Source organism: Maniola jurtina, chromosome 5 (assembly GCF_905333055.1).
Source record: "Maniola jurtina chromosome 5, ilManJurt1.1, whole genome shotgun sequence".
NCBI classification, from domain to species: domain Eukaryota; kingdom Metazoa; phylum Arthropoda; class Insecta; order Lepidoptera; family Nymphalidae; genus Maniola; species Maniola jurtina.
Genome location: NC_060033.1, coordinates 8403061 through 8419828, shown reverse-complemented (window position 1 = coordinate 8419828; position 16768 = coordinate 8403061). Strand labels below are relative to the sequence as shown.

At 34.6% G+C, this 16768-nt stretch overlaps 1 protein-coding gene across 6 annotated transcripts in view; it reads right to left on the bottom strand.

Moving 5' to 3' along the window:
• The window catches only part of LOC123865628 (inactive dipeptidyl peptidase 10), a 268820-nt gene that overhangs the window by 58698 nt on the left and 193354 nt on the right, over positions 1 to 16768 (bottom strand). For all 6 annotated transcript variants that reach the window (XM_045906784.1, XM_045906783.1, XM_045906786.1 and 3 more), the window contains exon 3: positions 342 to 549. In XM_045906784.1, coding sequence (XP_045762740.1) covers positions 342 to 549 — 208 coding nt within the window. The remainder of the gene's footprint in view (positions 1 to 341; positions 550 to 16768) is intronic.

The window sequence follows — 16768 nt, the reverse complement described above, 5'->3', positions numbered from 1 at the left end:
AATGTAGGGTGGGTAAATACCTACTACCTACCTACTTACATATATAATTACGTAGTGCTTACGTAATATTATGTTCCGGATAGCACTTTTTATTACAGACACTATATTTGTGATTACTTACGATAGACATAAATATGGTGAGGCTTCAGACAGTCATAATCCTTTAGTCAATCAGCGTAATACCACACATAATATAAGGCAAGGTCTGGTGGGAGGCTTTGGTCGTGGTTAGTTGCCACCTTTCCAAGACTATACTTGCAATACCTACTATTGTTTGATTGGATAATTTTTCTACCGATCACTAGCATATTTTCATATTAAATATGTGAAAACAAGCTTACCTGTTAGCCAGGTCCCATTAAAAGGCTTATAATGATCAGTTAACACGTCTTCAAGAGTTGGTCTTTTCCCCCGTCCTCTCCCATCATCACCAGCCGGAGTTAGCAAGGCTATGCTGAACACGATGAGCCCTAATACTGCTGCGATCACCAGCAACGCGATGAGAATCCCACGCCAGTTCCTTTGCGTAGGTGTCGTTGCGGCCAGTTCCTGTAATGAAAATTAATAGGTTAATGTTGTCGGGAAAAAGCGAAGATAGCCTAGGGGTTAAGACGTCAGTCGGGGGTCCGGGATTCGATTCCGGGCTTCCTCTGGGATTCCTCTAATTTCCGGAGTTAGCGATTAAGTATCACTTGCTCTAACGGTGAAGGAAACCTGCATGCTTGACCCTTGAGAGTTCTTCATATGAAAGGTATGTGAAGTCTGCTAATCTGCACTTCGCCAGCGTGGTAGACTATGGCCAAAACCCTTCTCATTCTGTGAGAAGACTTGTAAATCTATACCATATATATTATACATACTAAGCCTAAATCTTAACTTTCTTGGATTTTGTCAAAGGAGACCTATACTCAGTAGTGAGCCGGCAATGGGTTGGTGATGATGAATGTTGTTGAGAAAGAAAAGAAATTAACTGTGACCAAGAGCTCGGATTGGTTTGAGAGTATCGGGAACCACTAAAATGTTCAGGTCAGTTCAATCCGTGCGGATGTTGGTCGAGGTTTTATGAGCGCACGTTGCCTCGGCGAAAAACTACCCCCCAGGTACCTGAACACCGATAAAGCATTTGGCTTGCGAGCACTGTACGTGGAAAAGACATTTGAAGAGTGGCAGGAAGATATTGTATTTTTTTAAATCTCAAGTGAGCCATTTTATTGAGACATCATGTGCCACTGCAGAGCAAAGGCCCCTTCGCTTGTAGGAGAGGTGGATTTATTCATCAACGGGTGACGTCACACACACTATAATAAATCGTCAGGCAAGTAAAAAAATGGCTCAGCAATATTAGGTGCAAGTGCCTACGCTTTTTGCGAGCGTAGCGCCAGCTGCCGGCGACAGGACCGAAAACGCTGGTTTTATTACATTTTAAGATGAATTTATTTGAGCAAAAGCTTTGATCTCAATTTTTTTATTAATAAAAATATTATTTTCCCGTTTGATAAATTGTTAGACTTTTGTCCGTGAATTATCGAAATAATTTAGCTCATTCAGACCTTAAATAACTGGTCTTGTACATGATGGAATACGCTTTAGGTAGGGTTCCGTAGACATGCAAAAAATCTATAAACCATAAACAAACATTATCTATAACCTATAAGAAATAAAGGGCCAAATACATCTTGGTGGTATAATCTACATCTTGGTCAATTGTAACTTGTTAATTATTGCTATCAGTCCTTTTGATTGCAAAGCTTCATTAGATCCATTGTCCAAGAAAATTCTTCAAAAGTAAAATGAGACGTATCAGAACTAGTGAGGATCATAATACACTAGAAATTGTACTATTTTATTGTAAAACCGGATTTCCACGGAGCAAAGTCATCTAGCCCAACAAATTGGCTGGCAGCGTCGAAAATCACAAACAGGGTAATGCGAGTACATATATACCTACTGTAGAATAATATTATTATACAAGACGTGTATAGATTTCTAAAATTAGATATGTTGAATAATAAAATATTATAATTTAGGAGTACGCGTTGCTTTCCATTAGCTTTTATAAAAACCGGCCAAGTGCGAGTCAGACCAGAGTCACCGAGGGTTTCGTACTCGTACGTCCGGTACGTATTTTTTTGACATTGTGCACGATATTTCAAAAAATTGTATGCATAAAAATAAATGAAAATCTGTTTTAGAATGCACAGGTATTGCCCTTTCATATGATACCCCACTTGGTATAGTTACCTTACTTTGAAAATTGAAATACATATGTTTTTTTTGAGATGTACCTAACCATAAATTTACCGTTTTCGGATTTTTTTCTACCTGACAAACATGATTCTAGGTCAACGAGAAGTACCCTATAGGTTTTCTTGACAGACGCGACAGACGGACAGACAGACAAACAGACAACAAAGTGATCCTATAAGGGTTCCATTTTTCCTTTTGAGGCTGGACCCCTAAAAATGCCATAGAAAGCTACCTGTTTGGCATCCACCGACAAAATATATTACTATGTGTGGGAATATTGTTATAATACAATGTTTGCGTAGCAAAATGTGGAAATTAGAGATGCTATAGTATAAGATGAGCAAATGTCAGATGCATATAAATCTGGTAAATAATAAGATAGATCTGAAACTGCTACTTTCTGCTTTTGTTTTAATAATTTATTCTTTTTACACCTAGGGTAATAATTGTCCACATTTTTACATGTACAAGTTTAGTATTTAGAGCCTCTAAAACTTGTCTCGGCAAGAAGCGAACTTTTAAGATTTACAATCTTGTTTGTATTTCATAATTTTACTAACAAACTACTAACTAGAACATCAGTTCGGTACAGATTTATTAATATCACGTATGTTTTTGGAACGAGTCATGTTTTACCCCTAGAATGGGCGTTCGGGTCTTCGTAGATAGAACAAATGTTATGAAATTCAAACCTCTCAAAATGTTCAAAATTTACGTAAGGGTTTTTGGTTGAAAATAAACTACTTACAATAATATTTTAAATAACCATTCCATTCCATAATAGTTGCCCTTTTATAATTTAGATTGGAACGTTTATTTAGAGTTGGTAATGATATTTTTGGAGTATGTAAAATGTAATATTCTAGGAAAAGGGGCACAACTCGTATAGACCTTTATGGATTAGCTATTTTTTATTGTAAAACTTTCATAAAAAGCTAAAAAAAAGAAAGAGATTCAATAAAAAACTTATTTATTTTTTATTTAAGTATTTTATTGGTTTGCCAACAGATATACCTACACATACATACCTACACACAGAGAAAAAATTGCCACACAATTACTGGCAAACTGGCATGCATTTTTACATGTGTGCAAGTGCGGGATTACCAGTTCTATGAGAAATCAACAAAACATGATTAAAATTAGAAAGAATTTGAAGGAGATAGGTACGGAAATTGAAAAAGTGCCACTTACGTAAAGAGTTTAATAAAATACTTAGCGCGTAAAGTTTTCAATATTGTCGCCAGGCGTCACTTGTTCAAACTCGTTACATGTCTTATGACAAGATGTATTGGAAATGTTCGGGAGTTCCAACATATCGGGAATGTGTTGGAACATCTTGTTCGTATTCAATTTCGGTTTCTCTATCGCTATGTTCAACATAGCGAGACCGAATATTTAGTTTTCATTACTCATTCAATGGTTTATGTAATAGCTATATTAAATTGTGTGACGTAAAATGAAATTTTTTATCATAATAACTCCATTTCTCAAATTTCATTTCACATTCGATTCTTCGTATCGGATTGGAGTGAGTAGAACATTAATTAAACGGTCCCGTACATTTCTATGATTAGGTACGTTTTCTCATTTCAAATCAAATAAATTAATATTTAATTTATCATTTTATTTATTGATTGTAGGTATGACAGCTGATTGTAGGTAGGTACTAGGTACATAATTGATTCTCTCAAATTGTCTCTATATATATTAGGAGTTGGTGACAATTTTAATATATAGTAAAAGTGGGAGAGACGCCATACTTTTGTTGAAATGATGAAAAATAAATAAAAAAAAAACATTTTAAAACAACCATTTATTTTTTATTCGAAAGGTACATTAGTATTAGGTATTACAATTGTAATTAAGTAATTTTAGAATTAACATAAAAATAACGAAAAATAAAAATTGTAAGTACACAGCTGCAGGTCGTCTCTCCCACAAAGTGTGGGGGAGATGCCATTTAGTGTGGGATAAATGCCATATACATTATTATCAGTTTTTTTGGACCACCAACACAGACGAAGTCCAAAGTATATAAGGTAGAAAGGTCAGAGGTAGATCGCTAAAAAGCTTTTGTTAGGTCAGCGATACCTGACCTTTCGAAAAGAACAAGTTTGAAAATTTTAAAAGTAATATAGCTCTCCTACGCCCAGGAATGTATTAAGTTTCACATGTGTTAAAGCAAGTTAGTATATATCTATAATAATTAGCTTTATGTAGATGTGTAGTGCCTAATGTGAGTGCTACAATCATTTACTTAGTGGTACTTACCTACTGGTATGAAATTTAGGTAAATTAAAAGTTTATTTTATAAAATTATAAAATACTACTACGTACCATATAAAGCTTTGGTGAAAATACTTTCACATTCGGTGAACACTTTTAGAGCACTGCTTTAGAAAGTTCGCACATTTAATTTATCTATGACATTCCAGGCTTTCATAATGAGCGGGAAGTCTCTTCACAAAACGTTATGAAAATAATATTACGAAGATTTTTATGAAGAGAGATCTGACGTTATTCACGATATCCTTGCCATGAATATTTGAAAGCCGTTTTTGGTGGATGTAAAAGGTCCAATCAGCCCTTGGAAGTTGGAATGCGTAATGAGTTGCTAAGAAAATCCCTAGGCGGAAAATATTGTTTGACAAATGACATTTTTGGTTTGATGTCAAGATTTCTTGCGTAGGTACTCGTATCAATGAAAAACGACTTTGTTAGTGTAAAGTTTTACTGCATAAATGAATTAATATTGTATATGGTATGTTATTACCAATGGTATGTTATTACTAATAAAAGAAAAGTTGAAACATTTGGCATCTGTTTGGCTTTATTATGTGACCCAAATTCTGAAACTCCTCCGGAAAACTAGAACCCTTGAAGACCTACTATTTATTATTCTTTATTGTTAATACTAAGGTACTTAAGGTACTTAAAAATTATCTCCAGCAGCGTTAAAATTAGCAGACAATTCCCGATTTAGGTCCTTATTCACGATAACAAGAGCGACCTTATTATTAACGGCCCCTTGTTCGATCAATAACTCCGTTTAAAATAAACATTCATACATATAGATACTTTTACAGTAGCATCGTATGATCTTGCCCATTGAGCCGATATTGATAAATTTGGTGTCGTTAGCTTCGTCTAGTATTCCGTCAATCATATTATTACACAAGTGTAAATTAAAAATTTATAACACCCCCGACGATCCAAAGTATTTGAGTTTTCCAAAACATCATTTTCAAATAAATAATTATGTATTTAGGCAACGTCCATCTTGACAGCTTGACATTTGTCTATTGACATGATATTATGAACCTAACGGTTATCTAACCTTCTTTTCTACAAGAAAACTAGAAAAGAGCTCATAACTCTTAAACGGCTGAACCAATTTTTTTAGATTATAGCTAAGAACACTCTCGATCAAGCCACCTTTCAAACAAAAAAAACTAAATTAAAATCGGTTCATTCGTTTAGACGCTACGATGCCACAGACAGATACACAGATACACAGATACACAGATACACAGACACACAGATACACAGATACACACGTCAAACTTATAACACCCCTCTTTTTGGGTCGGGGATTAAAAATGAGATATATTTTGTACATCCCGAAAACATATTATAGTATGAACAGAAAAAACTTATCCGTGTTTTCTATTCATGTATCTGAGTAGATATTTCTGCGTTTTTGTTCCCATGTTATTTATTAAAATAGACCTAACTTTAGTTTCTCAAAGATTATCTAATAATTGATTTTCCTTAGACATATAAAAATACATACCCCTAAATGTATTGTGATATTATGTAACTAATATCGCGTTTCAGCAATATATTACCAAGAAACAAACTTTAAAACTTTGATTCGCTATCAGAGCAAACTCCGGCGGAGTCATTAATCGTTGGCCATCATACGTCACTTCCGGCAGCCATGATGGAGCGCCCCGGGTAGTTCGAAATTTCTTTTTGGGTTACGGAAATTCCACAATTTTGACTCACAATTACTTGATATGTAACTTTCCCTAAGTCAACTACAGTCTTGCAGATATTATAAGAAGCAAAATGTTTTATGAAAATGAAAAAGATTACTTTTTTCATCAGACTAGCTGACACTGACTTTCATAGTGTGGTCTATTAGAAATACAAAAAATTGCACGAATCCTTTTTTCTAGGGATTTCAATTTCCTATAACTTTAAGGCGGATATAGTGCAAAAGAGGCAAAAAGTCATTTTTGCATTCTTTTGCAATTTCTTTGACAACTTTCCTGATGGCTGACAGCCCTGAAAATTAAGCTTCTAGAAAGAAGTTTGCGGTTTTTAGACTAACTGACTCACATAATTACACCTAAGTATAATTATGATAAGTTATAATATATGTTGGTCTCATTGTACTTGTTGGTAATTAATAGTTAGGTATTCAATCATTTATTGACGTGATTTTATTTTTATTAATTTTGTTTATTATGCCTACTTATTGTAAATTAATAATGGAATCAATTTGACACAGATGAAGTTTATCTCAAAAGTAAAAGGTGATGTTAGTTTTGGATTAAAAATGAATCCTATTTTTAAAGTATATAAACTAAGTAACTTCAAAAGTGAGTTTCCACGTTTATCCAATAATATCAGCAGGCTGTAACGAATAGCTAGGACATTTCTGAAACGATTTACATTCTGGATAATTATGCCATCACTGGATAATGAGCCATTTTTAACCGACTTCCAAAAAAGGAGGAGGTTCTCAATTCGTCGGGATCTTTTTTTATTTTTTATGTATGTTCCCCGATTACTCAAAGACCCCTGGACTGATTTGGAAAATTTTTTTTTGTTTGAAAGGGTATACTGTGCAGGTGGTCCCATATAAATTTGGTGAAGATCTGATGAATATCTTCGGAGATGGAGAACAGAACTCCTTAATGGATAAGAGCAAATTGCTCGCGATCACTGTAATAGCTTAGTAAACAGTAGGGTTTTAACTGGGCATAGCATATTATAGTACAGTGGGGCCACTAAAAATTGTGAAATAAAAAATTTTCAAAAGAAAAATAAAACCGACTTCAAAAACCAAAAACACTAAAAAGTAGAAAATAATTTTTGTTTAGCTACACATGTAATGTACCTAGGTATGAAGTCGGGCGAGCTTCACTCTTGGATTTCTAATTTTGTTTTAATATGCTCGCTCGACTTCATACCTAGGTACATTACATGTGTAGCTAAACAAAAATTATTTTCTACTTTTTAGTGTTTTTGGTTTTTGAAGTCGGTTTTATTTTTCTTTTGAAAATTTTTAAAACATATGCTCGGTTGATGGCAGCGATTTGTTTCATTATTAAAGCTTGATTTGCATATTTTATAATATTAATTTTAGTGTATTACCTACACTTTAATGAAAATAAATATGTTTAGGGTTTCGTATCTCAATAAGAAAAAGACACCCTTTTTAAATTATCATCATCATCATCAACTTCCAGGTAACTTTTTTCGAGTTTGTAGAATCTAAGCTATGGCACAGGTAATTTTTTAAATTACCTGTGCCAAATAAACTAGCTTTTGACTGTATCATACCTTCTAGCAAGCAGACTACCAAAGGTGTTCTACGTAAAAAAATACTTAGGTACCTACCACGCAAGCACACGATGATTAAGTATCATTTATTAATCAAAGCCTCTTCAGTCCTCTACCAGACCGTTAGAAGAGCTTTTACATAATTTGAAGTATGCTTTCATTAAAACCTGCTCAAAGCGTTTTTTATTGACAGTTGAAACCCAGTGTTAATAATAAATAGCAGGCGGACAGGCGCTCGCTGGCGTATTTAGTAATCAAAGCGTTATTCCACTAGCTAGCTGGCCTTCTGCCGCGGCGTCCTTTGAAAGGGATTTTATAAAATATAAACTTATTTTTTATCATGCACATTTCACAACACAGCGCTTCAACCAATACAAAAAAATTCAAAATTGCCGTCATATAAACTAAAAAAAAACAGTTATTTCTTGTACGATGATACGGAACCCTTTCTCTGCGAGTTCGACTCGCACTTGGCCGATTTTTTACTAAATGATATGTCTTTACTTTGTAGTGTTATAAATGTTATAATTCGATTTTTTCACGGGAAGGTGTGATACAAACTTCCCGAATTACGCCTTTGTCACTGTTTAATTTGTTTCTATAGTTAGTGGATTGTATCGTTATCTATAGGTAAAGTTAAGTTGTGTGTGCGCTGTACACTTGTACACAATGCCGGTAGAGCCGATATCGCATTGTTAGTAAAGTTTTGATAATTCTAGCTCTTGTGGTAACAGTTGTGTGTACATTGATTAGGTTATGTTCTTATAATCTTTAAACAAAGTAGGATGGTCGATAGCTTTGTCGCAGGGCATGCACGAGCTGGGCTCTTGCCCGGACATGGTTGAATAATTTTTTTGTAGTAAGGTATGGCTAAGAATATTATAAAACTCCATACGCAAAGCTCATGCATTCATAGTTTAAGAAGTGAAGGCAAAATCGTACACTTGTGTGTGTAACTCGTTGGTACGTAGCGGCACAAGCTACATAGATACTGGCGTACATTTGGATAAAACGAAACTTACGAGAATTCTTCAAAATATGGCGACCCGTTACCAGTCAACTGGCATAACTATGCTGTTACAAGTACAAATTCCGTTTCATTCAGTTTGTCTTTGTGTTAAACATAGAATCTACATGGAAATTGGTAAACGCGCTCTGAAGCTACTACGCTTGCTGTCCATCTTGACAACCCTTTGTTATGTAGATCGAACCGATAGCGCACAACTCACGGAATCAAAAGTGCTTTCCTTACATTACCTACTTTTAGGATGGCTCTCATTTGCCGTCTTTGAATTTATAAGGTCCACGAGTCTCATGATGGCTTTCGATTTTTCCATAAATATTTCATCTAGGCACAGCAAAAGAGCTTTACAAGACTGGATTGATGTAGATTCTAAATTAATTTAATTATGGATGGATGAAAGTTAATTAAGGATGGAAGTTACATGTAAATGACCTATCCACCTACCCAAGATACAGATCACAAATCTATCATACGCTGGACGCATATCACACGCCTATGCGTTTCTTTATCTTTTCATCTACCTTCAAGTACCTAAATTACACTTCTAGACTGATAAAATAAAAATAACAGCTTTACACAAGTAGGAGTGGTGGTGGTTATATTTATTATCCGTATAGGAGGAGGGTGGGTGGTTGTCTATTTTTATTTCTTCTTTCCTGTTTTCCTACGTTTTTTTAAATTTTAGGTTCAACCTACTTACGGATTTTTATCTACCATATACGTAGGTCAATTAAATTTGTGGTTATTACAAGATCTGGAATATTTCTACTAGTGGCCAAGGCTAAGAAAATATCTGCAACCATATCTAATTGGCTCACTTCTAGATTCGTAATTTGATAGAGACAGAGGTAATTTTATTGTGCTGCATTGTAGAAACTTGCCTGATACATGCGAGCTGGAATATTATATGAAGAAAATTTTACGACTCTAGGAAAATCAAAGAGTACCTAGGTAATATAAGCAACTTTAAAGTCGAAACAAGTTCACCTAACTATTCCATCACATACAAGTAATAACTTTACCCTACATACTAAAACTTAAAAGCCCTTGTTTGTAGTCGTGAAGCCAAAACAAGAGTAGGTACCGCACTTATCTACCTTTTCTTTAAACTTTTTTAAAAGTTCTGCGCATAGAGAGATCAGTATCTAACCTCTGCAATACGGATAAATAATACATTAGGCTAAATTAATGGCAGCAAAGTCTATTGGTAAGGTGTTTACGTTAAAATCAGTCGCAGATAGTGCCCATTAAACAGACAACCATCACATTAACACACTTAAGATACTATAATATAATATAATATATGTAGGTATATAATACTCAACTACAAAACTTCATAAGAAATTCTATACTGAATTTTCATAGAACTTTCATACCTTGCTTAGAAGACTTCCTTTATATCTTAAATAAGTTATAAGGCTCAGTAGATACAAATTCGTAATTAAGTAATGAAACATTAGCTAATATACTTATCTATATAATATTTTCTGGGTCAGCGCATTGAAATTTCGAATAAAATTAAGGTAATCTTTTGCCAACTTGGCACAGGTTTTGTATGCTTCTATAAAATATGCAGAATGTTATATGATGTAACTACTTATATGCCTCCGAAATTAGTCATAAAATATTTTTCCATTTTATCGGATTTATTAACTTCATCTAAATATCCTCCGATGAAGAATTATGTTTCTCTTTATAAATAGTACTTTAATTCATGCAACTAATTCCATCATAAAATATTTTCAGTCAGATTAATTATAACGCTACATAGTTTAATGGGAAACGATGCAATCTGCTCAGATATTGTTCTTTTTCTTTGTAAAAATTTTCATTAGTAGGTAAGGTTTGCTTAACAAAGTTTAGTAATAATATTAAGATATGACGGCCTCTATTCAAGCCTACGCTTTTCTTATACAGTAACTAGAAAAACAATGTCTTTTCATAGACCCTGTTTCAATATTCATAGAATCTATAAAAGAATAAAAAGATTATGAAACGATTTCTTACAAAGGGAATTTACATTTATTAAAACTCTCGAAAGTATTTATGAGAGTTTTGTCGTGAATAATTTTATATCTATGAGATTACACAATTTTTTTTGGGTCAATACTTTCTTGTATTGTTTATTTTTACCAGACTATGGTAAAATCATAAGAAAGGGTCGGCTCCAAGATGCAAACTATATCTGTACCAATTTTGTTTTCGTCCACGTGGATTTAGGTTTTTAAAAATGTCATGGGAACACTATAACCTTCTGGGATCAAAAGTCGCCTATGCCAAGCTATCTCTGAACCATTTTAATCGAGAATAAACGGATGACCCATGACAAGAGACACATTTTCGCTTTTAATACATTAATATGGATTAATAAAAAAATCTCATTCTGCTTCGCATGAATTGAGACTTACACAAATTAATTTCCATGGTTGATATCTTGTTTAAGATTTTTAAAAGTGGAAGGAAAATATGAACAAGGAAGAGTTTTTTTTTGGGATAAAAAACCACTATAGCAAAGCGTATCTAAAACTTCCCGATCTCGTAAAATGGTACGAAAATATTGGGAAAATTGTAGGGACAAACCTTTCCCAAGATAAATAGAGAAATATGAGTACAGGCAAATGCTTTCAAATTGGGTCATTTTTTCACGATTTACTATTTTTGGATATGCTCTCGGGTTTCAGCTTTCTAATTTATTTACTAGATGTTGGCCGCGACTTTGTCTGCGTGGACTTAGATTTTATAAAACCCGTGGGAACTCTTTGATTTTCTCTTTGATATAGAGCTTATACTCATCCTCCAGTAGACCTGGAGAATGACTCCAGGTCTACTTACCCGTGCAAAAATCAAGTCAATCTGTTACTCTAACAAAATACACTTTTGCATTTATAATATGGGAAGGGATTTTGATTTTTAGAAACTTTCAATACCCCTTTCATGGCTAGCTATGCAAAGTATATGTATAGTTAGGCCTATTGTAGGTACTGCCCTACTTTGTTGTATGGTTTATGAATTGTTTACTACCATCTGTACAGTTCCCAAGTTGTATGAGAAAGGGTACACCCGGTCTCGGAGCGGTTCTTTTCTTACCATCGCAATTTCCTTTGAGCTTTAATATGTAACGAAACACCAGATGTCTATTCAGCTGCAAACTTTGTTAGCCAATAAACGAGTACTTACATACGTAAGTGCTTGTCTGTATATCCGCTGAAAATATCAGGAAACAATAAGAATATTTAAAGAAAGTCTTATGATAGAATAAGGAATTCCATTGGCTCTTTTCTGGTGATGCAGCGATTAATTTAATTTTTTTCTGGGCAAATTATCTCATGAGAATTGAAGAAAGATACCTAGGTATAAAACAAGCTAAAGCTACCACGTCGCTGGAGTGTGGCAAGTAACGATTTCCTCCTGAAATGATATGCAGGTGTCCTAACGATGTTGTCCTTCAACGTAGGATGCTTGAGGAATAGTAAAAAGTAAGAGTTAAGCATATTGAGCAAGGATTCTTTCTGACTCTTTTAAAATATAAGTATGTACTTACAAATTAAAATTAAAATGAATGAGTACCATAGTGGCCATTATTTTGTTGGTCAAGTGTATCAGTCCTGGCTAAGCAAAGTTGACCCGTCTCAACCCTGGTAAAAGACCACAAAATTTTGAGGCATGCTCGAAGTTTCAAAACGTACGAAAACTCCGTGCCAGGTATCTATGTAGTCTGTGTCGTTACGCGTATGTACTATGTAGTCACACACATCATTATCTTTATGATCTACCCATCGCAGGCTCACTCACTCCTCTCATAATAAGAAGAGTTTAGGCTATAGTCTGCCCAGCTGGTCCAGTGTGGATTGGCACACACAATAGTGATAATTTGTTAAAAAATTTAAGAGTCAAAAAGAGCTAATAACTTTTAAACTGCTAAACCAATTTTTTTTGGATTATAGCTAAGAACACTCTCGATCAAGCCACCTTTAAAAAAAACTAAATTAAAATCGGTACATTCGTTTAGGCGCTACGAGGTCACAGACAAATACACACGTCAAACTTATAACACCCCTCTTTTTGGGTCGGGGGTTAAAAATTGTATGCTGTCGAGTCTTCCATGTGCGGAGAGATCTGGGAGCCCACCGCATTATTATATCAAGTAAACTACCATCATTATGTGGTTAATGGGAGGGGTCACGATCCTCAGTAATACGAAGACAACCAACGACAATTCTCATAACTTTATCTGTTAAATGTGAACAACTTTTCTTGAACTCTTGCTGCAGACTGAAAGCCGTGAAGATAATCGTATACATTTACGACTCCTTAGGGCAATAAACACAAGGCTCATAAGCGTATAAAGCGATTTTCTTGAACCCGCACAATACAAGGAGACGTTTTAACGCGCCTTGCGGGGTTCATAACGGCACTCGAGACACGGGTTACAATTAACAGTTGTTTCTCACTCAACAAAAACCGGCCGAGTTCGAGTCAATCTCGCGCACCGAGGGTTCCGTACTCGGGTAATTTTCCGACATTTTGCACGATAAATCAAAAACTATCACGCATAATAATACCTAAACAAAAACCTGTTTTAGAATGCACAGGTAAAGCCCTTTCATATTATAATACCCCACTTGGTATCTTACCCCACTTGGTTTATCTTATTTTGAAACGTGAAACACGTTTGATGTAACCACAACTTCATTGTTTGTGGATTTATTCCTTTACTTGTGCTGTAAGACCTACTTACCTGCCAAATTTCAGGTACATTCAGACAGACATTTTCATACAGACAGATAGATAACAAAGTGATCCTATAAGGGTTCCGTTTTTCCTTTTGAGGTACGGAACCCTAAAAATGAGGCTAGGCATAGGGCTGAAAGACGAACTAAAACTGACGGCTTCAAAAGTTTTAAAATTCGTCAGATAAACTTTAGGTACTTGACGATGTATATATCTTCTTAAGTTTTTATATTCATGGTTGTGAAACCGACCCTCAAACTTTTATTTATGGTTGTTTTTAATCAAATTTACATTGCACTAGTATGTGTAAAGGTTAACACCACCCAATTTTGCGGGGATGCCCAAAACGACACAACAAAATTTATCGCCGCTGCTGACTGCGTTTAATTTATTATTTAGCATTTCGTAAACGGTCCGATAAATTATGTATTATTTGGAATGTTAGTTGACATAAAAATGTTGGGAGAATTTGTAATATGGGCGTTCGATGCTTGGTTTCAGTTTCATTTATTCAAACGTTGTTTGTTTTGGCCTGCAATGTTCGACGCAACAGCACAGGGTGTACTTTATTTATTTCATTGCAGTTTAACATTCTTTTTTCAAGGGAAGGCAATCGAGCTGTACGGTATAGCTATGGTGTGACGATCGCAATCACCTCTGATTGGCCAACACTCTTCCGGTATTGGCTAAAATGCATTGTCGCAGCAAAATAACAAAAAAAAAAATAGCCAATTAGAATTACATCAATTGAGATTGCAGAGATAATACCTAATTGATCCAACTTTTGCGTAATCGTCCAGCTAGGTATCAGCGATGTTTCACTACTTAAAATAAGTTAAGTACTTATTGTAGCGAGAGTGGTTTTTATTTATGTAGTTATGTAGCTGAAGATCTCTAGGGGGAAATAAAAGGCGATACCCATATACAATTATTAAGAAAGTAGGTACTTCAGAGCGTCCCCGCAAAGTAAATTCATCACTCAGGTAGATGTAAACGAGATGTCAGTCATAGTCAACTACAAACATGTACCTAAACAATGACAAAACAGGACAAGTAGCAGTTGAACTCGGTGGAGCGGGTTCCGTAAGATGAATAAATAAGTTGGCACACACGATATTGAGGTTTCCCATGTTATTTTAAGACAATAGACTTTTTCTGTAATATCTTAGAAAAGAATTATTTTCGATTTTTGTTTAAATAGGCTCAATAGTTTCGGAGAAGAGGTGGAAAATGGTCAATTTTCTTAAATAATAATATATCTAATTTTAATATTTAAAAATATACTATATATATTTGGGACTCTTACGTTTCTTTACTACTTGCAGAACTCTAAAAAAATATAACTTCTCGGAAAATTAAATTACCGGTTGAGAAAACGTGAGTTTGTTGAGTAATATTTGTTGAAAATGTACAGTAGGGTAGATTCACAAGGTGTACTAAGCAGGAGGCAGGCGCCATTTTTCATACCTTTTCGCTAATATTCTGAATGTTTTAGCATCACGTTGAGCGATATAAAAAATATCAAATAGAGCCTTTTTGTGTAGTTTCCGAATCATTGAACTCTAGCAAATACGGTTCCAATAGAGACGTTTAAAAAGATGATATATTTTTAGGGGGAAAAAATACAAAGATGTAGCTCACTCAATGGCACATACCTATAACCCACCTACTTATTGCTCGTTTGGATATTCGAATAGTGATTGCGTTAGGGAAAAACCGGCCAAGTGCTAGTCAGACTCGCGCACCGAGGGTTTCGTGCTCGGGTATTTTTTTCAACATTTTGCACGATAAATCAAACACTATCAAGCATAAAAATAAATAAAAATGTGTTTCAAAATGTACATGAAAAGCAGAAAAGTGGTTCAAAAAGTTTCGCTTAGAGCTTTCTTTATCACTCCCTTTTTTTATAGAAAAAGTTTACATCTAAGTTTTGTTGTATTCGCAATTCACGAAGAATTTTTTTTAATGATCATTTGTTTATTATTTATTTATTTTATATATTTATTGCAGTCAAGGGCTAACTTGTATCTGAATAAAAAAAAATGAAAATTTAATATCGTCTTAGCCATTAAGATTTAGGGTTCATGTAATTGAATATCCCTAAGATTTACGTAAAAGGTCAAGACTGCCAAAAAAGGTTAGGTATCGTTAAGAAGAATATAAAACAAAAGGCACAGGAAAAGGATCGTTAAAATAAATTGTTTAACTGGATGTGGGGAAGATATTAAGCCCTCAGCTAAACGAGGGTTGCGGCTTTTCGTACTTGACAGGAAATGGATAAAAATATGAATTGTTTTTTCTATGTTCATAAATCCCGTTTCCAAATAAAACCGGTCAAGTGCGAGTTGAACTCGCTTGGTTCCCTACGATGAATATGTAAGTTTGATATCGAGAGTTACGTTAAGAAGTTACTTTAAGACTATCATCATCGTTATAATTATCAACAATATCAGGTTTCTTAAGTAGGGACTTCTACATGCCACGAGATAGACACACGAGTGATCCTATAAATAGTCACAATTTTTATTCAGATTCCGTACGGACCCCTAAACAAACTCATCTACTTGAACGTAGAACTCGTAGAACATTATATTTGCGAAGTATTCTTTTGTTTTTCAAAATTCTATTAATATTGAATGAGAAGTCACAAAAAAAATGAATACATCAATTGCGTTATGAAAATATTAAACACTATTCGTCCCGGCTCGTCATTAATTAATTATAAAGGTAAACTGATTATAACCAAATTATATTGCCAGTTCAACAATATTTTGGGTAATCTGATAAATAATTGTATAAGTTCATTAAATTAATATATTTTTGCAATTTCAATTTTGAAGCACGATAAACTTCGGTTTACTAAAAAATATAATATAATTTAAGCTGCTTACCTATTAATATAGGGGAAAAAGCACACGATAAAACAAAATAAGCTTAGCGAGGCAATCGTTAGAATAAATTGTTAAATGGGGTGTGGGATTTAGATTATTTTAAGACCCTCGTTTAGCTGAGGGATTTACTTTTTCCCCGTGGGGCAATGTAAAGTTATTGGGGCGCCAGCCAGGTAACCTCCCAGTGTGCCTGGATGCTGCTGGTCCCTTTTGGATGCGTCCGAGGGGAAGAGCAGTGTTCGGGCCGGTGCGCCCCGGTAACATGGCTAATAATTTCTCTTCGGAGATATTGTTGGCT